This window comes from Anguilla anguilla, chromosome 13 (assembly GCF_013347855.1).
Source record: "Anguilla anguilla isolate fAngAng1 chromosome 13, fAngAng1.pri, whole genome shotgun sequence".
In the NCBI taxonomy this organism is placed as follows: Eukaryota; Metazoa; Chordata; class Actinopteri; order Anguilliformes; family Anguillidae; genus Anguilla; species Anguilla anguilla.
The window spans coordinates 13,817,614-13,843,027 of record NC_049213.1 but is presented as its reverse complement, the minus strand read 5'-3'; the positions used below and the strand labels follow the sequence as shown (position 1 = coordinate 13,843,027).

At 45.4% G+C, this 25,414-nt stretch overlaps 1 protein-coding gene across 3 annotated transcripts in view; it reads right to left on the bottom strand.

Moving 5' to 3' along the window:
• Window positions 1-42: 42 nt before the first annotated feature.
• The window catches only part of LOC118211304 (histone deacetylase 7-like), a 55,975-nt gene continuing 30,603 nt past the window's right edge, over window positions 43-25,414 (bottom strand). For all 3 annotated transcript variants that reach the window (XM_035388410.1, XM_035388411.1, XM_035388412.1), the window contains 19 exons: window positions 25,184-25,293; window positions 23,693-23,794; window positions 21,865-22,036; window positions 19,118-19,317; window positions 18,494-18,694; window positions 17,783-17,975; window positions 17,076-17,209; window positions 16,832-16,952; window positions 16,278-16,327; window positions 13,768-13,875; window positions 13,048-13,103; window positions 12,138-12,225; window positions 11,920-12,039; window positions 10,658-10,755; window positions 7,794-7,912; window positions 5,832-5,965; window positions 5,133-5,217; window positions 3,526-3,664; window positions 43-2,825 (listed from right to left, as the gene is read on the bottom strand). In XM_035388410.1, the coding sequence (XP_035244301.1) occupies window positions 2,798-2,825; window positions 3,526-3,664; window positions 5,133-5,217; window positions 5,832-5,965; window positions 7,794-7,912; window positions 10,658-10,755; window positions 11,920-12,039; window positions 12,138-12,225; window positions 13,048-13,103; window positions 13,768-13,875; window positions 16,278-16,327; window positions 16,832-16,952; window positions 17,076-17,209; window positions 17,783-17,975; window positions 18,494-18,694; window positions 19,118-19,317; window positions 21,865-22,036; window positions 23,693-23,794; window positions 25,184-25,293 (2,258 nt within the window). In that variant the 3' untranslated portion in view covers window positions 43-2,797. The remainder of the gene's footprint in view (window positions 2,826-3,525; window positions 3,665-5,132; window positions 5,218-5,831; window positions 5,966-7,793; window positions 7,913-10,657; window positions 10,756-11,919; window positions 12,040-12,137; window positions 12,226-13,047; window positions 13,104-13,767; window positions 13,876-16,277; window positions 16,328-16,831; window positions 16,953-17,075; window positions 17,210-17,782; window positions 17,976-18,493; window positions 18,695-19,117; window positions 19,318-21,864; window positions 22,037-23,692; window positions 23,795-25,183; window positions 25,294-25,414) is intronic.

Sequence of the window (25,414 nt, the reverse complement as noted above, 5' to 3'; positions counted from 1 at the left end):
CTACACTAGTACACTAATTCGATATTTAGCAAAAAAAAAATATTTTCACAAACATTTAATTCCCTTTTAATATAGGAATCAAAACAGTACACAATTATTCTACCTATACAAAACATGTACAAAAAACAAATAATGCTAAACACAAAGCAGAAACAACAAAAGAGGAAAAAATAATGATTCTGTTATTCTCTGCTAATTTCAAATTAAGATCCAGTTTGCTAAGACAAACGCTACTCTAATACATAAGGACAGTTCAAGGCACACAGGCAAAGTCTGTCTCTTTGGTCTTGGTACTTCGGAGCTATTTACAACATCAAAAACAACATCAAAATATTAAAACAGTTTCGATTAAGACCATTAGCTCCATGCTGCACACAATGGGGGCTCTACAACAGAAGGGATATATATATATAAAACATACATTCTCCTACCTAACATTGCAAAATAAAAAACCCTACTCTTTAAGACATCAGAAGGCACATTTCATTTACATGTTTTAGGCATTTAGCTTCAAAAAAAAATCAAACAGCAGGGGCAGCTGCTGGCTCTGAGAGATCGCAGACGTTGCCATTGCTTTTTTTCCATCTCCTCACATGTTTGTATTTTTCAACAAATTTTGCGTAGGATCACAGAGGCAGAATGCTGGGCAGGGTCCTAGCAGTGCTTTGAGCACAGTCGCGGCAATGATTTCATCACTGCGACACGAGAGACCTGGGTAGCTTCTTTCATTCTTACAGGAATGGACCCGAAGACGGTTGTTAGGAAGGCACTGTGAACAAGGTCCAGTTGCAAAGAGAGATCAGCACTTGGCATTGTCATTACTTCTGCAAAAAAAAAAAAACATTTTTTCCACAAATATGAAAAGCATATTTGAGTGATGTCAAATTTGAAAATTTGACATCACCAGTCAGTATTTTTAAAACACTATCTGATTGTAGAACCCGCTAAAATATGAAAAACCATCGTACACTAGTGGTAATCTGGATTATTTGAATGGACTGTGGCAGGTATGAGGCATTAATGTCTCTGGGGTGTGACTGCTCGCCTGATTGCAAGACAATTGGGGAAATGAAAAACGCAATTTATTGCACAATTTAATATTGTGCAATAAATTCAGTTGGTCAGTTACCGACAGCCATAAAACACTAATGTAACCCCACTGAAGAGCTCAGTGTGCATTTCAATTGAGTAACAAACCCAGAACAACATTCCAACATGTGTCATCTTATAAACTAATTCATTCCAGCCATGAACCGACCGGTTGGTTTTTATTTTAATTGTAGTCCTCAGCTATGTTCAAAATACAGTAGGTATGTCTATCCACAGGTAAAATACTGGTCGATTTCATTTGAATACATTACAAAACAGGAATGTTCTTTTTTTGGTGAAATAAAATATTTGAAACCATAGTGTAAATAGTGCAAACACATGTTTTAAGAAAATACTTTCAAGACCTTTTAAGTGCAACACTCTTTGTATAAACTTCAAAGCCTCCGTTATCTTTTATACAAAAAGTTCATGATCCCCATAGTTAATGGCCATAAAAAGTGTTTTTTTACTGATAGAGGCTAGCCTGTTTTTTATTTTATATTTTAGCTCACTATACTTACTGGTTTTCGTGTCAGTGATGATACTGTGCGATAAACAGTGTTTCTCGTGTGTGTTGTGTTTGTGTGGGGTGAAAGGCCATTTATTGTGTGTCTTATTGTGAGTCTGAGTTGGTTTCTTGCAGTAACGCACACACACACACACTAACGCACACTGAAATCTACTGAACCAGGTGCAGAATGCGGTAAGTGGCCTGCAGGTAACTATGGAATGGAACAGTCATGTGTTTGGTCATCTGTGTGACTTTACGGAGTGCTCACTGACAGAGTGACCGGAGTCACTGTAACTGGGTCCCTAGATGCTACTGTAACTGAACCTACTGCTCAGCTACTCTCAATCAATCTTCATATAAAAAAAACAGAACACCATAGAACAAAGCCTGGAGGACTTTGTAAAGTCACTGTTTGAGGATGGAACCTATTTCTCATATTATGGTTCATATTACGGAATGCAGAGTGCAAACACCACAAAGCCCTCACATTGCGCTGAGGCACATTCCACCTCCCCTCCTTCAGTGGTTAGGTCATATGACCGTCAACGACATCTGAGAAAGCCGCCGCGTGCGTCCGCCTTGTGGGTCTTTCCTCTGGCCTGTGGCGCACAACGCCAGGGCACCCGTCACTGACGGACACCGCTCCCTGCTTGAGAGCTAACGCAGACACGTTGCCATAGATCTCCACTTCCGTCCGCCAACCTGTCTGCTTTTACGCCACCTTTCACCCTTTCGGTATCCACGACGATGGTTGAGCAAAAAGGAGAGAGTGGAACGTGATGCTCAAAATTAGCACCAGAGCGCTTCAAAAAAAACAAACAAAAAAAAAAAAAACCTTTTTCAGAAGAACAAAAATCACAGCCACGGTGGTGGAGCCCTGTTATGTCCTCTTCCTGTTGAATAATTATGAGTTAATTCATGTAATTTCCTCATATCTCGTGGCTTTGTAAAGGCGGTGATGGAGTAACAGAGTGCAAGCTACTGTCCACAGAAAGGCACTTGCTGATGTGAAGGGGCCTATGTCAGGATGCTAAGGCTCGTCGGTGTTGAGGAACTTGCGGTCGGGTGGAGGCTGTTCAGTGGTGTCTGAGGCAACAGGTGGTGTGGGCACTGTGAGGTCCGGTCACTTGTGGTCACTGAGAGTACCAAAAGAGAAGGCCATATGTCAGAGGTCAGATGAGGATCTGGTGAGTTATCCTACTGGTCCATGGGCTCGTGGGGGAGGCTGCAGCAAGACAGAGAGACAGAGACACAACTTAAATGGGGGCTGCATTTATGTTCTATATCCCACGTGTTCTTACAAATACTGTATGTGCTGTCTCTGTGTTTACAACTGCTCTGTGGCTGCTGACTGAGTGCTTATAAACACTCAATACCTGCTGTCTGTGTGTTTACAAATAGGGCTGTGTTAAAACCTTATACCTGTCCCATGTGTGTTTATAAACACTCTATACCTGTGATCTATGTGTTCATAAACACTCCATTCCTGCTGTCTATGTGTTTATAAACATACCATACCTGCTGTCTATGTGTTTATAAACACTCTATACCTGTGGTCTATGTGTTTATAAACACTCTATACCTGCTGTCTATGTGTTTATAAACACTCTATACCTGTGGTCTATGTGTTTATAAACACTCCATACCTGCTGTCTATGTGTTTATAAACACTCCATACCTGCTGTCTATACATTTATAAATACTCCATACCAGCTGTCAATGTGTTTATAAGCACTCTGTGCCAGCTGTCTGTGTTTATAAACACTCTATGCCTGCTGTCTGTGTGTTTATAAACACTCTACACCCACTGTCTGTATGTTTACAAACAAGTCTGTAATAATACTCTGTGTGAACTATGTTTACAAACAAGGCTGTTTCGTGTGTGCTGAAGAATGTGAGTTTCCTTTTTTTCAGTGCGGGGATACCTGTTGCTGTTGAGCACCCCGACAGAGAGCGAGGCCAGGGCGTTGACCGTGGCGTTCTCCTCAAGGTCGTGCCTCTGGGCCTGCGTGTAGGACAGCCCCACCGTGTGGGCAAAACGCTTCACCGACTGCCAGTACTGACCTGTGGCGCACAGGGGGACAGAATTTAGGATTTCCTCAGATAGCCAGCCTCACCTAAAACTATATCACCCCAAATGGCCTCATTTCTTAGCCTACAAGATTTTACTTTGTGCTCCATCCTCCTAAACATCTGTTTACAAGGAGAAAGGAATAAACTCGTCCATTACTGCATCTGGTTTTTCCAGCTGGCCAGATATAAGGCTATATTATATCTAGCTACAGAAGGTAGTTAGTGAATATGCCTAGCAGGATACTATTACAGATCTAACCATTTAAAATAGCCAGCTATCCCGGAAGCAATAAAGTGAGAAAACATGTAATATAACATTATGGAATATGCAAATTAGGTAATTGCTGTATTCAGTTATTAGCACACAAATTCAAGCACACATACACAAGTGCACTGCCTGGCCAAAAAAAAAAGTTGCCGTTTGGATTTTTTTGGATAGTGCCCACTGTACAAGCCTCTGGAGGCAGTGTTATGATCTGGGGTTGCTTCAATTGGTCAGGTCTAGGCTCAGCAACGTTATGCGGCAATAAAATAAAGTCAGCTGAGTACCTGAATGTACTGAATGACCAGGTTGTCCCATCAATGGATTTTTTCTTCCCTGACGGCACAGGCATATTCCAGGAGGACAATGCCAAGATTCATCGGGTTCAAATTGTGAAAGAGTGGTTCTGGGAGCATGAGGAATCATTTTCACACATGAATTGGCCACCAGAGTCCTGACCTTAACCCCACTGAAAGTCTTTGGGATGTGCTGGAGAAAACTTTACAGAGCGGTTCGACTCTCCCGTTGTCAATGCAAGATCTCGGCCAAAAATTAATGCAATTCTGGACGGAAATAAATGTTGTGACGTTGTGAAGGTTGTCGAAACAATGCCATGATGAATGCATGCCGTAATCAAAGCGAAAGGCGGTCCAACGAAATATTAGAGCTTGCGACTTTTTTTTTTGGCCAGGCAGTGTATCTATGCGGTCTCACACGCACAAAGAGATGCACACACACACACACACACCCACACACGCATGCACACACACACACACAAAGCCGTAGTCCAAGAGCATTATGGGAGAGGCACAGTGTGTCTGAGAGATGATTGTAATATACACATGTGCGCTCAGTGCTTACGTTTTACTCTCTTGAAATTCCTGCGGCTTTGCAAATATTTGTAATAAACTGAATTGGATTGGGGTAATCAGGAAGGGGATGTTGTGAGGCTGGGGGGCCTGAGAAGAGTGTTTCGGGATAATTGGATGCAGGAAAACGGTCGAGACCGGGTGTGCGGGTCGGGGGGGGTTGGTGGATGGAATGGGGGGAGTGAGTATTTGGGAAAAATAGAGGGAGGGAGACAGAAAGAGGTGAGGGGAGTTTGTGGGGAGAATGGAGAGAGGGGAGGGAGAGAGAGAGAAATGGACAGTAGGAATGAGGACAGATGGTAAAGGTGGGGATTAGCTGGATACGCACCATGGACCTGCAGCACCCGCTGCAGCGAGCGCACTCCGTTGGAGCTGGGGACCCGCTGCAGAACCTCCTCGGACAGGGGCTCCATCTGCGGGGAGAGGGAGGGGCGGGGGAACCACATCAGCCACACAGCTCAGCAGCTAACGCATCGCTAACATTACCTGCCTTCCAGAGCACACTGCACAGCTACCACCATACTCACATATATAACAAACACTAACCTGTCATCAAGTTCCTCATTGGCTCATTGGACATGTACCCTGTCTATGACTTGCACTGCAATGTTTTCAAGCTCCTGCAGTACATGCCCTGTTCTTTTAAATTGTGTGCAAAGGTCTATTGTGTAATATATATATATATACTGTACTGAGTATCTGATGTTACAAATGAAGATAGTGTTTTGAAAAATAAAGTGCTTCTAATAAAATCAAATCTGATATAATCTAATACTGTTTGTCCAGGTAACAGCTACATTTAGAGGTGGAAAGTCCTGGGGTCAGAAAGTAAAAGTCCTGCCATGTGTTTCTCTCACTCAGGAACTCAGTCAGATGATTTCACTAATTAGTTCTACCTCCTGGCTGAAAAATTGTACTAATTTGCAAAAATCCAGGTGATTGGAGCAAAACACTGGGGTGGACTTTTACTTTCTGAACCTGGATTTTCCACCTCTGTGTTTCGGCTACGCCCCGAGTCTCCCCTCACCTCCACGCCCAGCAGGGCGCTGACGCAGGCCTCTGAGGCGTCGCAGATGGACATCAGGTCGTGGCCCCCCTCCAGGGCCAGCACCACCCGCCCCCCCGCCAGGCCCATCAGCTGCCTGGTCAGGAACCCGAAACCTGGAGGGCACGTTCACACGTTAACACTCATCCAGGGTCAGCTCACCAACCTTCATACTGACCCCGCCCATTACATCTAAGAAGCTGAGGCTGGTCTGGGAACAGTGTGTGGAGGCACCATCTGGAGCATTTAGTCCCAGACAAAAAGGTAACACAGCATCAGTGAAGTCTGACAAACTGCACAAGATGGCACACTTGCAAATCCTCTACATCTCCTTCTGGAAAACTGGAAGTGCTAGAGATTTTCAAACACTGATTAAAGCGCACAGTAAGAATATGGTTATGCATTCTTGGACACAAACCATTTCCAATTCTGTCTCTGCATCCAATTCAGGTTTTTAAAAAAAATTATATTAAATGTCATCTGGCAGAAGGAGAATTCCCACTTTTTGAAAAGCTATTGCTTATTGCAATCTGCTTACGGAATCTTCTCGATTTCTAACAGGCTGCAACGGAACCTGTGGGCACAAAACTAAATAGAAAAATCTCAAAAAGTAAACTGTTTCTGCCAAACTGCAAATGCTTCTTGCTTATTTTAACTGAAATTGCAATTCCAAATCCATTTCTCCAAAAACATTTTTCCACATTTAACACAGTTTTCATAATAAACTTTCTTGTGTTCACATGGAAAGCATATGGTTACGATTGCCAAGCAATCAGCACAAGCAATTGAAGGCATCCACTTTCTTCATCCTTACACTAATTTGTACAATTTAACAGACAGCAGTCAGGCCCTTATCAGGGATATTTTACAGTTTCTTGCACTAAAATGGCTGTGCAACAAATAATGTTAATTTGGGAAAATACTTATTTTTGACATTACACACACTTAAAAGAAGAACCCTTCTATACAGTAATATTTCTGTGAATGACAAGGTCACTTGATTGTAAGCTGCATTCTGGAGGTAATATATTGGACTTGAATTACGTGCATTAACTTAAGCTATTCATATGATGACATATTTTTAAACCTAATTTTAACCTAACCTAAAAATGTAAAACTTTGGTAACACTTTAATTGAACTACGAATATGCCACACAGCCAACATAATGATGCCATAATTATGACACAAGATCTGTCATATCCAGTCACAGCAGCGTATTAGAGCTTGACCAATTTCATAATGCTGTCATAATGTGTGCAGCCAATTTTTAAAAAACATTCAAAAATAAATTTTAAATGATCACGGCAGATTTTATGACAGTGTTATGGCATTTTACATAATCTGTAATATGCTGTGGTGAGCATTATGACATGTTATGACAGCCGTATGGCACAGTTCAAGTAAGGTCTTACCAATTTTCCCTTCAATACTCTGCTTTGACGATGGCACTGAAACATATGGTGACTATAGCAAATGTCTCATATATATATATATATATACACGCACATAATTACAATTAAAAGACCTTTATAACCATAATCTATAATATCAGCCCCATTAAAGAACTAAAATATTTTGTTATGACTGACCATTTTAGGATCCTCTCTGAAGTTTGTTGATGCTATTAGCAAAAAGATTTTATTGACATTGTGTACGGCAACATGGCTTTGAAGATACTGTTTCATTTTTGAGGATTCTTGTGGTTCTGAGTCATGCGTTTCTGAGTCAAGCGTTAACTGCTTTGAGAACATGAGATATCATTTCGAGGCATTTTTATAAACTGTGAGAAACATAGAAGCCTATAATGAGAAAGATCTGAAATTATATAATGTATTTGTGAATGAGTAAGTCGAGCATCAGAGCAGGCCTATGTGATTTGTGAGCATCTGTTTGTGTTCCACGCAGAAACTCTGTAGTGAGTGTTTCCAAGGCGATGGGCTTACATTTGGCAGACACACTGTACCCCCCTAATGGTGGCGGGTGTCCCTCTGCCGCGTCGAACCCGGACGAAACCAAAACCATGTCTGGGCAGAACTCCTGAGCGATGGGCATCACCACCGTCCTACAAACACCAACACATAAACAGGCAAGAAATGAATTCCCTATGACCAGATTTCACATTTTTTTTAAATAACTGAACAGCTGCTGTGTTACTGCAGTCCCAATGACATCACAACTGGTTTTATGATCTTAAAATCCCAGACACTCTCAAAGTTTTTGATGGTGCAGTACAGCTGACTGACAACTAATTGTGTGTGTGAGTGTGTGTGAGAGAGAGAGAGAGAGAGAGAGAGAGAGAGAGAGAGTCTGCATGTGTGTGTGTCTGGTAGGTGAGTGGAAGGCTATAAGCTGAGAGAGGGTGTATGGGGAGAGTTGTGCATGAGCGGGTAAGGCTATAAGCTCAGACAAGATGTATTGGGAGTGTTGGGCATGTGTGGGTAAGGCCATAGGCTCAGATCGGGTGTGTGGGGAGAGTTGGGCATGTGCGGGTAAGGCTATAAGCTCAGATTGGATGTATCGAGAGTGTTGGGTATGTGCGAGTAAGGCTATAAGCTCAGAGAGGATGTACGGGGAGTGTTGGGCATGTGCGGGTAAGACTTGGAGCAGGGAGGATACGTGGGGGCAGGAAGTGGCTGTTTTGCAGCCCCCCCCCCCCCCCCGGCTGCCAGTGATCTAGCCGGCGCTCAGACACCGTTTGATTCCTCGCTGCCGCAGTTCAAAGCTGCCGCCCCGGGTCTGGTTCCCATTTGGAGTTCGTCGTTCTTCTCACGTCACTGACAGCCCGCATCTGGGATCTATTTGGGCTAATTACCCAGCTTTTGGATTCTCTCAACCTATAACGCCAACCCCCCCGCCCCCTCCCCACCCCCCAATTCAGCTCCATGCCCCCCCACTCCCCCCAACCTTCTCAGTACCCCCAGAAACCAACCCCGCCTCCCTTCTAAACCAATAAAGCGCCCCACGCTGGCCGGCGCTAGGAGTGGGGAACAGCGGCTCTGTCGTTAAATATCGCACGGAAATGCGGTAGTGCCAATGAGATGGTACATGTGCAGTAACCGTAACTCTGGCACAGACAGAACACAGAGACATAGGAAAGGGACACAGGCTAGGGACACAGGGATACAGCAGAGTAACAGAGCACAGAGACTCTGTGCAAGGGAACAGCTCAGACAGGCAGCAGCGAGATACAGGGGAGGCACATAGTGCACAAACAGAATTCTAATTTGAAACATTAATTAAAAATCAGTGAAATCTTAATCACTGCAAAAATTGACTTTGTTGGAATTTGCTAGATATTCTACTGAAGCCTTTTTGCATTGCCATACAGATACTGTAGCTGATTGCAAAACGCCCAAACATCACCTTCTCCAAACTTCATACAAAACCAAGTAAATATAAACATTTATTTAGAAAGATTTCTTATGTCAAAAGACCTCAAAATGGCAAACCAATTGATGCACAATTCGCATAATTTAGTAAACTAGGTAAAACTTGTCTTGCCACATTTAACGGAGACATTATCTAAATATCTTAGACATCTTCTAAATCACCACTGGTCTGGTTTTCTCAAAGCATGCATACGTATCCACAAAAATGTCATTAATATTGATAACAATAACAAGTTTGACATAAAGCGATTCCAGAATGCATAAATTAATAACGCTGCGCAGAGTAAGCAATCTCAGAATGACGCCAATGAGTGAGCATTCTATTTGAAACAGGCTACACAGACGCCAACAGAAGTCCTTTCAAAATTCAACTGCGCATATTGCATGCCATTACAATACAACAGGGTTGTCTGAATACACGCATGGCCAGCTATCTTGTTGAAAACAGTAATACAGCCAATTCAGTGAAGAATTCATCTAAAATCTGTCAGCTGATGCGACAGTTAGATTCCACAGTACCTGTCTTCATTTCCTTATAGAAGAAGCAGGAAGCACACATAGCGGTGATCCCCTAAGGACACTGATATGCAGTATCTGGGGCCGAAGCCTGTGTACACTGCAGCAGTTAGCCTCACGAGGGACAGTACTTTGGCGTATGGACCTTCGCAGCGTGTCGTTTAGCTTTCAGTTCCTCTCGGTGAGGAGGGGCCCACCCACCGCGCTCTTCCTAAAGACCTCACGCGTCGGATAATGACTCGGCGGGGAGCCAACAGCCTGGCCGCAACGCTAAAATTAATTCCGCCTCAAAATATTTCCGCGAAAGAAATTAATCCGCCGAGGAAGAGAGGGATCTAGGGGAAACCAGTCCGAGGGACCGCACGAAGGACACACAGGAGTTCTAGAATGTGCAACACAAGATACGCCGCAGGACGGACAAAGCCTGTCATTCACAAAACAGACATGCCTGAAATTAGAATGAGTCTGTGTACTATAATTTGGTTTAAACAGCGTCCCTCAAGTCCTCCCTCTGGGGATTAAGTGCTCTTTAAATCACACGTTTCTGCAGAGTAAGGTTACAGTTACTATGTTGATCAAAGAAACTGTGTAATTGAAGAAAACTGTACTTTGCAACCATGTTTCTGCAGTCAAAGAACAACGGCAGTGGTAACTGCAAACAAAAAAAAAAACAAAATCTGCTGACGTTTCTGAGACCTGCAGTCTTAATGTTGAATGAAATCTGGTACCTTTTTATCCTTTGGGATACAGGAAACCTTTTCAAGGCCTTTAGAAAATAAATGTGGCATGACCTGACCAAAAGTGGTTGACGGTGGCTAATATAGACCATGAGCCTGTATGTTTGCATGAGGTGTCTGCATGATAATTGAGGTACGGGATGAAAGTTATGTTAGACTTCTTACCTAAATGCTGCCAGGTACTCCGCATCACCCATGGGAGGGTCCAGGCCACCTGTCCAAGCCACATTGATGTTGAAGCCCTCACCTTCCCCTGATCCCACCTGAAACACACACACACACACACACACACACTTTCAGCACATTTTGACCAAACAACAAATCACATTCATTTTTACTGGAGAATCTGAACATTCTTAAGCTGCCAAATAATGCTAAATTACAAAACAGAGCCTAACCTATGGGCCCCTGGCATATCCAGTTGACCGTTCATAAACCAAACATCCCTCCACATCAAAGTAGCCTCGAGCGTTTACACCCCCAACCTCTCTCCCCTGCCACAGTCCACTCAACGGGGTGCCGAGTAACACAATACAGCCCCACCGTAGGGACCTTCTGAGAGAGAACGCAAGCGAACCGGGGGGGTACAGGTTAGAGATAGCCTGGAGTGTGCAGGATGCACACGGCCAAACACAAAACACATGAGGAACAGCATTAGCTGCCAGCACCTTCCTCCCATCCACCTCCTGACCGCCCACGCCCCCCCCCCTCCCCTCCTTAATTCAGCTGTAATGCCTTGAGACATACGGGTGGAATCAGAAGTTTTAGCGGTAGCACATGCTCTGTTGGTGAAGTTACATCACTTGCGTTACAAGCACGAGAACTCATTTCGATGGTTCGCAAAAACAAAATGTCTGCTGCAGCTCACGATCATCACATCCGGCGAAGAAGGAGGACATGGATATTTCAATAATGGAAGTTCAATAGCCATGAGAAAGTGCACACTGTTATGCTGAGGGAATTGCAATGTACAATAACAGCATACAGAGATGCAAGGAGGGGGTTATAATGCACAGTTATAATGTGCTTTAACATTGTTGTGTGGCATTATAAAGCATAATGACAGAACACATAATGCTGTGTGGGGTGATGTATAATGCGCAATGACTGTGATGCTTTTGGACCAGTTAAAGTTTAAACCATTGCAGGAGCCACAAAAAATGTGCAATTCACAAAACACCCACAGTGGGGGGAAAGAGCAAGCAAATGCGCTACCAGGAAAATAGTGACACATATTTTTGGGTCATAACTATATAACAATAACAGAGCATACAGTGTTGCGTATTGTGTGTTACAATACACAATAACAGAGCACACAGTGTTGTGTAGAGTGAGTTATAGTGCACAATAACAGAGCACACAGTGTTGTGTAGAGTGAGTTATAATGCACAATAACAGACTACAGACTGCACTGTTAGGGAGCTCACATCAGTTGGTGCTCCACTGCCAGGGAAGAAGTTTCCATCGTCATAGCGATGCAGGGATATGTAAAGTACACTGGGGTCAGTGTAGAAGACATCCTGGGTACCGTTACCATGGTGAACATCCTAGAAGCAAGGAAAGAATGTAATGTGCTTTCACAATCATACAACTTGAAACACTTAATCTCATCTTTGAGAATCTTTATTTTGCGTTGTTTTCTTACCCAGTCAACGATGAGAATCTTACTGAGGTTCAACCTTTGCTGGAGCTGCTTGGCTGCAATAGCCACTGAGTTAAAGTAACAGAAACCCCTGGAGAGAGAGAGAGTGTGTGAAAGAGAGAGCAACAGACAGAAAGAGAGAGAGAGAGAGAGAGAGAGAGGGTGGTTGAGTCAAACACTATTCAACATTTACATCAAACTGCCCAATGCCAGAACACTCTACGACCCACACATTTCACAACAAACAAAATTCAGGACAAACAAAATGGCTTCTCTATGAACATGGCCTGCTTCTGCTGCTGCCTGCTGAACAAGGGCTTCAGCAGAGCCTGGCTTTGGCCATGTGCCCCATTTGTTAAAGCTGGTTGCACGATTCTCTCAGTCACTTTCATAAAGTAAGCAGAACTAAACTGAACTGAGTGAGTGAGGGGAAGAGAGAGAGAGAGAAAGAATGTGCATGAGAATAAGCAGGCTTCAGAAAAGTCAAAAACAAAAAGTTAAGGAGAGATAAACAATTATCTTATTGAGAATGAAACATGCAGAGCGATGAAAGCTACAGATGGGAGACATAAATCATATCTCTGACCTCAGCCACCATCAGCCCAGACAGTCTTACTCCATAAATATGAGGCCACTGACAGGCAATGCTGACACTGCAGTCGACACATGCCAACAGATCTCACACACACACACAAATGTGCGAACAGTCAGTCATATAAGTACACGCACACGCGCGCACACACAGACACACACACACACACATGCACACGCACGCAAATATCGACTGGCGCACACACACTTACACCCAGGCACTCTCTCTCTCTCTCTCACACACACCAGCATACATGCACTCACACATAAACACACATACACAAATCTTTCAGACACACACACACACACACACGCTACTTACATGGGAGTAGAGTGGGCTGCATGGTGCCCAGGAGGTCTCACTACTGCAAACCCATTCTAGGGAAAAAGAGCGGGAAAAGGATAGTCCATCACTCTCCGTCAATCAAATAATAATCCTTTCTTACCGCACCTGAGAAGACTCGAGACATCCTCAGCTATTCACCGTGAGCAGTCACCAAGAATACTGCTGCTATTGTGATGAAACTGAAAAAGCCAAGTTCTGTAGTCAACATCAAGGTGAAATGGAATGGAAGTCTCAGAAGACATCCTCTTAGGCTGATGAGCTCCCAAAACTTTCCCAAACTGAAGCGCCGGGCCTTTCAGTTCGGCTCTGATTCGGTCAGATGTAGAGCGGCCTCGACCCCTGACGCTCTCTCGGCAGAGCGTTGGGAAAGGGGAGTTCGCGAGAATATTTTCCTTCAGTGGTTTGTGTTAAGTTTAAGTTGACTTAAACCGACAACTCCAATTGCAGCCCCTCCTAAATGAGATCATAATCGGTCAGAAGTAGTAACTGTTCGAGCGGGCCGTTAGTTTACTAGCAAAGAACAGAATTTGGGCTTGGACTTCTCCCACATCAGAGTGTCAATCTGGTCAGCCCCGCAGAACAGAGGAGTCAGGAGCCTGAAGAGTGTGTGTCTACATGGGGAGCCAGCTGAGAAGGGAGCGATGTTCACAAAACGCGTACAGCCGCAATGGCGGCCAGCTGGTCCCCGAGCCTCACCTTCAGCTCCCCCAGGGCCACCCGGAAGGCCAGCTCCGTCACGCTGCCAGCCGCCACGAGCGAGGCCGTGGGCGTGTGCACGTCGTTCCAGACGGTGTCGCTGTCCACCTGCCGACCAGACACGCACAACCAATCAGAGCGCGGCGTGCAACACACGCACAGCAGAAATACCTTACCACAATAATAAACAATAATAATGAAAGAAATGTACGTGCGTGTGTGTGTGTCCGTGTGTGTGTGTGTATGCATACACGTTTGGCGAACTGACAAATCTGTCCTGGCAGCCAGGGTAGAGCTGTGCTTTGTGGCTCTTAAGCTGGTGGGTAACTTGCCACTGGTGGTTTAGGGAATGTTAAAAATCCGTGTTAGATGTGGTTTTAAAATGCCCTTCTCTGAAGCACAGAAAAAAATCATGTAATCTTTTGGAATTCTAGTGGAATGAAGTAAAAGCATATAATTATTAGCATATTCACGACTATCGAATGCTCACATAGATTCCTAATCAGGTATGTTGAAATTAATCGTGTTGCCCCGCATGCAATTTAGCACCAAGGGCATAATCCAAAAGCTTTTTTGTTGCTTGGCAACGTTGCCGTTGTTAGGTTCATTCAACAATCGCAGCGTTTCAACTGAACCTGGGAGGTCTTCAGCGGAAGAGGTCGCCAGGCAAATATTTACACCAAACAAATAATACTCGAACGAAAGAGCGCAGGAGCTCAAGCTAGGTAGAAATCCCCCGCTCTCGGTATCTCGGTGCAGTGCTTTCAAAGCGCCAGTGTTTCTCCCTCCCCGGGTCGCAAACGAAACTGGTGAACGAAATCGGAAATTCCCCGAGCCAAACCACCGGTACTCTCCCTTTACCGCACCGAGCTCACCGCCTCCAAAACAAGAAACAAAAGCGCGACCGCGGAGCCAAATCTCCCCTCTCCTGGGAGGGCCTGGCTCTCTCGTTCCGCCGGTGCTTTTTCACCTCTCCCAGAGCGATCGCTTCAACCTGCCGTCAGACGCAGCGCCGCGCGCGCGCGCTTCCGCAAACAAAACTCAGAAAAACTCCCCCGAGCGAGCCAAACCGCTCGCCCTCCCACCCATCTTTAAATATCCGTCGTACGTACGCATCCGCGCTTCACGAATCCAGGAGCTCCTCGGGTTAGTCTAGACTGCACTGGCAACGGAGACGTTCTGAAGGTAGACTTTGGGCCTCAGAGAGGCACAGTCAAATTTTGCACATCACTGCATTTCTTTTTTCTTTTGTTACTGTAGGTACAGTTTTTATTTTCTAGCATTTTTTGTTAGTTTTTTCGTCCACTATAAACATTTGCAGTGCATTTTGGAAACTCTGCACTGTAAAATGAACTCCATTGGGCTCTTTAACACCACGCTGCCTGCTTGCTCACAGTTTTTCCTCCAGCCAATCAGGACTTCCCTCACAATGCACAATTTTCAAAAATACGCATGGAATTTCGGTTTCAGCTGTACATGTACTTAATGTTTGTTAATGCAGTTTTACTATGCTATATACGGTGGTAGTGGATCATGGCTATTAATAGACATGAAACATGAGGGGGCAGGATGTGCATCTGCACAAAGGTTCTCCTTTTGGTTAAAGAACTCCCGCTCCTGGCAGTCTCGGTACAGCGGAGCAATGAAATCAGAGGAATGCCTTTCATTGCGATCGCTGGCATGTTGTTTCAATCAGCCTGGCTCACTGACGGGGCCTTGCCCAGAAACCGGGCCCGAACCGAGCCCCGCCTCCATGCCTCCGCCTCCGGCCCAATCGCAGCCCTCCGTCTCCCCAAACGGATTACCTTTCAGCACCCTTTCCTGTCTTCACACACACACTGCCGTTTCACTGTGCCCACAAAGCCCCTCCTGACCAATCAGCTGCCCTCTCTCAGCCAATACTGGGGAAACACTGGACAGCACGGACAATAACGACAACCTCCGCTTCCGTGCAAATAAAATCACACCATCCTCACGTTATTGACATGAAAATACTGGGGACAACCTGCTGGTTTCCTGACTTAGAAGTTTCGTTCACAGAGCTAAAAAGCCTGTTTCCAGGCTATAACCATTTGATTGCTGCAGTTAAATTATTGGTTTCTAGGTTACCCCTGAAGTGTAACCTGTTACTTAACATAAATCAGAACGTTGCAAAGTTGTGATGCGTCTACAGAAGATCTTGAGCATGCACAGCATGCATCCAATATCGTAACGCACATCGGCTAGATATCTGGTAGGTTTAGTAAAACGTAAAATTTCTGTTTAGTTCAGAGAACAACAAAATATAACAACGAGCATTTATGAGAATACAAATAATACATGGCTTTTCCAAGGCCAAGGTTAAGGGTTAAAATAAGGAGCTGTTTGAAGTATGCTATTGTAGCTGAGTTGCGCACATATGTGGAACGTATGTGTGTACAGTATATAACACATGTGCTGCATGTGTGTGGTATGGTGTGTATGCGTGTGTGTGTGTGTGTGTGCATGTGCGTGTCTGTGTGCACACTCACTCCGACTCCTCCACAAGGCAGCATCACAAAGAGCCTCTGGGCCAGCAGTCCTGTGAGAGAGAGAGTGAGAGAGAGAGAGGGAAACATAGAGAGACAGAGAGAGAGAGAGGGAGAGAGAGAGAGAGAGCGAGAGAAAGACAGAGGGTGTAGCAGGTGACCGATTGTTCATGAGTAGCCTCATCCTTCACTGTGTGAGGCAGTGTAAAGGAACACACCGCTGAGATAATGAAGTCTCTCACAGCAGGAGAGGACTGTGTGTAAACGCACAGATGTAATATTATCCTGCGCTGTACAGCGTGTGCTGTGTCGGTGTGAGAGGGTGGATTCCTACTGAAAGCAATGCGTAGCACAGATATTTTACCTACTTACATATCAGGGAAAAATTCACCAGTAAAATTAATAACTGTAAAAAATAATGAAAAAATCTATTTTCACCAATATCCAGGACAAAATCCTTCTTTCACGGGACTGCACGTGTTCACGTTTCACCAGCATTCCAAGAGACGGCGTATTTCACATGCGTGTTTGACTGAGGCGTGCCCGCGCCCGCGTACCGTCCAGCTTGCGGCTGTTGAGCTTGAGCCGGTTGAAGGGGTTGGTCCCGAAGAGCAGGGCGTGGCGCTCCGAGTGCACCGACTGCAGCTCCTCCTGGGTGGCCTTCCGGCCTGGGATTCGCTGAGGAGCGGAGAGGGGGGAGGGGGGAGGGGTTAGAGGTGTTGTCATCCGCCGCAGTTTTAGAAGGGTGTCTTTAAATGAGGCTGGGGGAGGGTGGTGGTCGGTGTGTTGGAGGTCACCCACCTCACAGTGAGTCCTCAGGCCTCGTTCCTGAAGCCGCGACCAGATGCTCTGGATCCTGCCGGCGTGCTCCGGGTGGTTGCTGTTGTCCCTGCAGGCGCACTGGTGCTTTAGCATGTGAGAGTCATAAACAAGGCCTGAAAATACACACACACACACACACACACACACACACACACATACACATACACATACACAGACAACAAAATATTACAATTTTTCAGCCTCTCCTGAGGCTACAGCAATTTACCATCATCTCAAAGAGTCACTGTAGATTTGGTAAGAGATTATGAGCTTATGATGAGATATGATAAACCATGACATTCCCCCTATCTACAACCCCACTGGCCCTTACTAAATCCCTTTCCACAATCCTACTAGCTCCAACTCCTAACCAACTATCCCTGCCCCCTACTCAATACACCCTAGTCCCTCCCCCTAACACCTAGCTCCATATATCTCTATCCCCTACCATGTACATGTACCCCCTACCTCTACAGTGCTCCCATTTTAGGAGAATTTGCTCTAGAAAATTGATGTGTCCTAACTAGGAAAACAATTTAGGAACACATCTACTAATTGGGGTGAATTAGAGTGCTCCTAAAGTTGCTCCTTGGAAAAAATATTAGCGTAGCGCCCTGCCTAGTCCCCAATCCCTTCACCATCTCCCCCCTATTCCCTAGCCCCCGTGGGGTCCCATGGCCGCATACCCGTGGTGAAGCGGGGTTTGCAGGAGATTTCGGCGGTGGGGAGGGGGTGAGGATTCTCTGGAAGCGTGAGGGAGGTGGACGCGGGCGAGGACTGGGTGCGAGACAGGGAGCGGTGCATAATGGGAACAGCCATCTTCTCCGCGTGAGGAACGTGCCTGCGTAGCTGCTGCATCTGTACGTCCCACGGCAACGACTGTGGGCGGAGAGGACAGGATGGAGCAGAGATGGAGAGGGTAAGAGTGAGGGACACAGTTTTTCAGTAAACATGGCACTTTAGTGCCCCCTGCTGGAGCTGCAGAGGTAAGGCAAGTCTCCTAAAACCCCCACGGTGTTAAAATACACAACACAACAGTACTGTTAGGATCACTTTTTCACTGGTGAGTGAATTTCTTTATTGAGCAACCACTTTGGCAGTTTCTCAAAATGGTTCATTTCTAGCTATTCTGATGCACAGTAATCGTGTTTTTGTCATAAACATTCTATTTTTTGCATTTGTAACCGAAAGTGAATTAGTTCTCTGCTATTTTTGAGCTTACTTGAAGTCAAAGTAACAGCCAAGGAGTAATAATGTAACATAATAATTATGTAGAATTATAGCTCTGTAACTCCCCCTCTTCCCAGTTCAAATGTTCGGGTCAGCAAATGATACCCTGCCCCCATGTGGTAGGAGTCAGAACTGCAGTTATAGTAAAAACAGTGTTTATCTCTTGCCTGATTAAGCGTGAGTGTGCGCTGCATGTGCACGTGGTCCGCCTGGCGCTCCATTGCTGGAACACACTCCACTTCATGCAGCGGCTCAGCCACGCTTCTGCTCTGATTGGTGAGACCAAGCACTGGCCCCGCCTCCTCCGAGTCCATATCCTCTGAGGGGATCTGTCTGAGGCGGGGCTTCTCGCTGGACTTCGACATCAGCTGCGCAGCACACAGACAGGGGCGGTGTATACAACTGTGACTGCATGCAGTTTTGATCAGTGTGGATGCAATACACCCAGAATAGGGTCATTATGCACCAGCGTGGATGCAATACAGACCCCTAACTGAGCGCACTACAAACCAGTGTGGGTTTATTATAGACTAGCATGGAGGCAGTTTTAACCAGTGTAAATGGGTGCAGTACAAAACAGTTGAGTTTTCAACAGCACAGACCAATGTACTTAGACAAAACATAGACAACACAGACTTGTGTAAATGGGTCCAGTGTAACGGCAAATCACAGTGTAAGCAGGAGAGGTATGGGTGTAGTAAACACCACGGCAGTGGTTGTGGTACGGCTGTAGAAAACACAGCCGTACTGCAGTACAGGTGTTACAAACACAGCCTAAGCTGCAGCTTTACCTTGCCCAGGTGAGCCTGCAGTTTGAGCCGCTCCAGGAACTGGCTGCTGACCTGCTGCTGGTACACGTGCTGGCTCAGAGCTCCCGGGTTCTGGGGCAGCGGCTCCGAGCGCGTCCGGCCCAGGGGCTTGTGCGGGCCCGACGGCGCCAGGCGCTCCAGCTGGGGGTTAAAATGGACCGGCACCGGTCCCAGCCCTGGAACTGGGTCAGAACCAGAGCAGCGTTACAGTACTCGCTCACAGACACAAAGAGAGTGAGAGAGTGTTACGGAACATTGCTGTGTCACTTTCCCCGGCTGCGCGGGCGGATTTTCTCATTCACACGACCGACGGCCGTCCGTTATTTCAAAGGGCTGACAACAGTCACACATGATGGGGCCGGTAATTGCGGTCAGAGCAAAGCAAAGGCTGTCAAATACTCCAAAACAGCCAACGATGAAAGAAAGTAGGCCAAGAGCATAACCAAGAGTGTCCCGACAACGTTTGCTTTTCTTTGGCGTACTGGCCAGACAAGCCGGCTAGCATCATTAACGTATCATTTATTTAAGCGCGCTTGCTCTGTTTACTTCCTTATTTTTTGCAGCGGTAAGAAACAACATAGCTGGATGGGTGTGTTAGAGAAACAGTTTTAAGGGTTTTAAGAGCTTGATCCATTAATCTGCAAACATTTCCATAAATTTCACTAGGCCTTCAGCTGGCAAATTTACGGAGCACCTTTTTCAGAATGCCGACTCCCGACTGAATCACACATGACCCCGCAAGGACGACGTTCCGTAGCGATTCAGGGTAAAGCCGCGCGTGTGAAAACCGTTAGCGAGTTAGGGAAAGTGTTAAATTCCTAAAACTCGTCTGCATTTCGTGAACTTTGTTTGTTTTTATGTCCCAAAACAATACAATGAAATGGAGATCAGGAGGTGGATACGCGTATGTACGGCTACTTATTCTACATTTCATTTTCTCCATGCGTGACACAGCGGGCTGGTGTAATAGCTCATGATGTTTTGGCCGAAGGCTTTGGCAAGAGCTTGACGAGTATTAACGCATTCACAATGACGAGGTCTGTTTCTTCATCCAAATGGAGATTTCAGTCCGTGTTTGGAATGTACCAACAAAATAAATAGCATTGTATCGTGAAATTAACTGGCCATTAGATGCTGAAAAAAAAAAAAAAAAAAAACTAAGAACAAGAACCATCATAGTGTGGCAATAGCAAAGACTTCAGCCACAAGGTGGCAGCATGGTTCACTGTGTGTAATTCACTGAACCCTTCCTCTGTGGTTTGTATGTGTCAGTGCAGATTTACAGCCTGGACCTCTCTCTTGCTCTTTGACAGAGATTAACTTTGCTCGAAAGTCATTTTTCTTTTAAACCTGCTGACTTGATAGACAAGCCCACTTCAAATGCCAAAACACAAATGTAATTACGCACAAGTAATTTGTTATCCCTGTTTAACATGAACCGTGACCTGTTTCTTAGCTGTGGCACATAATTTATGCTTGGCTTTTCTGAAGACCAAATAGCTCAATTAATCCTGGAACAGAGCAGAGGTAATTTTGCCTGCTTATGTACGTAATTTAGATTAGATCTAATCTTTCAACAATTCCCCTAGATTGTTTAGCTCACAGGAGGTTTGGTATTTGGTTGTTCAAACGCGGAAAACACTTAATCTGGTGGCTGAGCCTTTGCACCCAAAAGACCTGCATGGCATGATTGAAAATCCCAGTTGTGCCCCTGGACCAGCACTGTGGCCAAATAAGTGCTGTGTAGGCCATAACAAAATTGACCAAAAACAAGACTGCCAACCTACATATAGCGACACAGAGCTTTGACTACAAAGCTTAAATGCAATAGAATAGAGGAAGCAATTTTTTTGACTTTTTTTTTTCATTTTTGATGCGTCATCTTCACATCCAGCCAGGTATTTAAACAAGGAAAGCATAAGTAAGTTAGCAATGATGAAATGCAACCACACTATTTTAATTCATTTCTAAAATGCAATATTCCAAACTGAAGCACTCTGCAACTGCCAACTAAAAGTCAGATGCAAACCCAAGCTTTAAATGTGTATTTTTTTTTAAAACATTAATATTTAAGGTGCGTCCTATAGTCCTATAAACCTGAGTGCTGAGAAAGAAGGCAGCTTGTGATTACTGGATCTAATAACGGTTCCCAAAATTACCTTGAGGCTTTATGAGCCAAAAACGATTCTGCAGTTTCTACAGTTCGACAGCCGCAAAGGCAATCCTAAACTGCTTTGATGGAGAAATGTGGAATCATGTGATTTCTGTGAGTCCCATACTGTGTGGTTAGTGATTCATAAAAGAATACGGCTCGTTTTTTTAAAGGAGGATAAAGTGTATGTGAATCACAGCATTTACTAGCCTTGTTTTTAGACCATTAATTTAGGGCTTTTCCGCATTTAGTAAAGAAATATTACAGGAAAGCATTTTTGTATGGAGCTGGTTAACTTTAAGGATGAATCAGCTTGTGTGTGCACTGTGTGTGTTCTCTGTGTACACTGTAGAGCATGTATGTGCATTAAGGCATTTTTATGTATACTGTGGCATATAAACGTGTGCTCTATATACTGTAGTAGTTTGTGTGAGTGTGTGTGTGTGTGTGTATGTATGTATGTGTGAATGCACTTGTACAGACATTGTGCGTGGGTGGAGTACAGAGTGCTGACCGCAGTAGCGTCACCATCAGCGGAAAGCGTGATTGGACGCTGTGTGTAGTGGGCGGGGCTCACCGGTGAGCAGCTGCGTGTGCACCAGGCCGGAGGGCTCGAGGACCAGCAGGGGCTGCAGCTGGGGGTACGCGGCCGAGCTCCTCTCCTCCAGGCCCAGGGGCAGGTACACCTGAGAGCCCCCCGGCAGCAGCACCATCCTGCCCGCCTTCACGGCGCCCAGGTCCGCGTCGGCCTGGCAACGGACAAACCCCACGGTCAACACTCCAAGCGCGGTTGAGCGGGCACAGAACTCGCGCCTCATCCTAAAGAAGGGCCGGGTTCTAAAGAATAACTCTACGACATTACTCCTGGAGGGTTTTTGTTCCGATCAGTGATTGGGCCTCATTTTTACTAAAACTAAATGTTTGGACCATACTGATCCTTTTTCCCCAAGGATACAGTTACACAGCAGCCTGCATGTAAATGATTGGGTTGGTTAAATAATTAAGGACAGAATTTGGTTTGAAACAGCTTCAGGACCCCTTTAAAATAGCTTCACTCCACTGTGTGTCACCTGTACCCATAAAAAAATTAGATTTTGATGTTTCCTAGTTCTCCCCACCACCACCACCTCTATCTCTATTGTCAACTTTCATTAAATGCATAGTTTAGATCTTTTTTTTTTTTTTTAAAGAAAATGTCTGCCGAATGATCTAAAAGCAAGCGGGGCTAATCTGTTTAGCACTGTGGAGGCACGCTGTTGCATGCTGGGATTGCGAGGCTAAAGCTGTGCTCGAGCGAGAGAGATAAAAACTCTGACATGGTGCACTTATTGTATTTTAATTATGTGTGTTATAATCACTTGAATGCGCCTATTTCATTTATATTATTTTCATAATCAGTCCAGGAGCATGCTAGTTATAAACAGGAAGAAGCTGTTAAGTAGGTTATGGAATGGGCTGTATCTACTACAGCTACGCATTCCTAGTTCGACACACAAGTTAGCATACATTAGCTATTGTATTTTATGAACAGCAATGGCGTTTACAAATTAGTTTTGTGCACAGCTGTTATACGCACTAGGCCAGACCTACTGGCATTTATTTCATATCATATTTTCTAAAATGGGAGTTACAAATAGAGGATTTGACAACATGACTTTTGACATTCATGACCTGAATTTGGTCTATCTTGGCAACAAGAGTGTACTTTATGCATATCTGCCATGCCACTGAAGAAGACTGAGAGAGAGAGAGAGAGAGAGAGAGAGAGAGAGAGAGAGAGAGAGATTTGGACATTCATGACCTGAATTTGGTCTGTCTTGGCAAGAGGAATGCACTTTATGCATATCAATAATGGCACTGAAACAGACTGATAGATGAGACAGTGATAGAGGTAGAGCGTGAGAGAGACAGAGAGAGAGAGAGAGAGAGACAGAGAGAGAGAGAGAGAGTGATAGAGATAGAGAGCGATAGAGAGCGATAGAGTGAGAGAGAGACAGAGAGAGAGAGAGAGAGTGATAGAGATAGAGAGTGATAGAGCGAGAGAGAGACAGAGAGAGAAATAGAGCGAAAGAGAGAGAGAGAGAGAGAGAGACAGAGAGAGAGAGAGAGTGATAGAGATAGAGAGCGAGAGAGAGACAGAGAGAGAGAGAGAGACAGAGGGAGAGAGAGAGGGATAGAGCGAGAGAGAGACAGAGCGAGAGAGAGACAGAGAGAGAGAGAGAGAGAGAGAGAGAGAGACAGAGAGAGAAAGAGAGAGAGAGAGAGAGGGTGTGAAATGCAGCGCTCACAGGAGAACACGAATGATGTGGCTGCAGTCACAGAGCAGCGGTTAGTCACATGCACTTCCTCTTACAGTGTGAAACACACAGAATATGTGCTATAAACAAAATGGCTCAACGCTTTACCTTTGCATTGGCAGGCAGCCCGCGGGTGATGGTGGGAAGGGCTGCAGGGTTCTGGATGGAGAAGTGGGCCACTGTGCCATCCTGAATCAGCATGCGGTGGGCCTGCAGAGGGACACCTATGACATCATATCCTGTCTGGAATGTGACTGTCTGCCATACATCATGTGCAGAGACAGCAGCAGTGTGGCCACTTAATGGGATTGAGAGCTTACGAATACACAATGTCCTCTTTTGCCTGTTCTGATGAAACAAGACACTGTGTGTGTGTGTGTACGTGCATGTGTACGTATGTGCGTGATGTGTGCATGTGTGTACATACGTGCGTGTGTGCCTGAATGTGTGTGGGTGTATATGTACAGTGTTTGTGTGTTTGTATGTGTGTGTGTAGGTGTATATATAATGTGTATGTGTGTGTGTGTGTATGTGTGTGTGTGGATGTATGTCTGTATGGGTGTAGGTGTATACAGTATGTATTATGTGTGTGCATGTGTGAGTGTGTGTGTGAGTAGGTCTATATGTACTGAGTATGCATCTTTGTGTGTATGTGGATGTGCGTGTGTGTCTGTGTGTAGGTGCATATGTACTATGCGTGTGTGAGGGCATGTGAGTGTAGGTGTATATGTACTGTGTGTGCGCGTGTTAGTGTGTGTGTGTGGATGTGTGTAGGTGTATATGTACTGTGCGTGTGTGCTTGCGTGAGTGCATGTGTATGTGTGTAGGTGCATATGTACTGTGTGTATGTGCGTGTGCGTGTGTGTGTTGGATGTATGTGTGTAGGGGTATATGTAAGGTGTGTGTGTGTGTGTGTGTGCATGAGCGCGTGTGTTGTGCTGTACATGCGTGTTCTAGAGCAGTAATTCCCGACCCTGCTGGGCTGAATGAATTGATGAGAGGAGACGTGTGCAGAGGAGCAGAGACCGACAGGTTTAATTAAAAAGGAGATAGGGTGTCTCGGCTACGGCCCACAGCTGTCAGCCCGCGCTTCTCAAATGCTGCTGTTTAAAACATTTTATTACGCCGGGCCACAAACAAGGCTTAGCAGAGCTCGGGCTCCCAGGCCTGCGGGAACAGGCCCTTCAAACGAACCCGCTGGCCCCAAAAACGACCGAAAAACAGACGCCAGGCGTGAAGGGACAGAGACGCACAGCGCTTTTATCTGTTCGCCCAGTCGGCCCCTCCACTCTGGGCCCAGTGAACGAGAGGGAGTGTGTGTGTGTGTGTGTGTGTGTGTGTGTGCATGTCATTATTCCATAATCGTGCACACGTACAAAGCACACACACACACACACACACAGCACAGCATCACGCACTGCTAGATTCAGTCAGGAGACAAAGGACACGGTAGATGGGCTGTCCCATGCTCCTCATGCGCTAATGCGTTGTGCACGTTTTGGGTCGCTTCACGTTCATTCTTCCTTTTCACATAAGTTCCCGCTGAAGCAGTGCTATCTTTTATCCGTAGCGGACAAAAGCGGCGCACGGCTCACTCACCTCCGGAGACAGCCCACCAGCAGGGGGCAGCACTCCATTTTCCGTGGCCAGGCTGTCGTTAGGGGAACTGCATCCGGACACCGGCGTGCTACTGCTGCTGGGGGAGGAGTCTGTCAAACATGAGTTGAGAATAAATACCAAACTTCAACCACATAATTGATATCTGCACACAGGCATACGCACAAACTGGGCTTTATATGACAGTATAATTATTCCCCTGCATACTTGTGA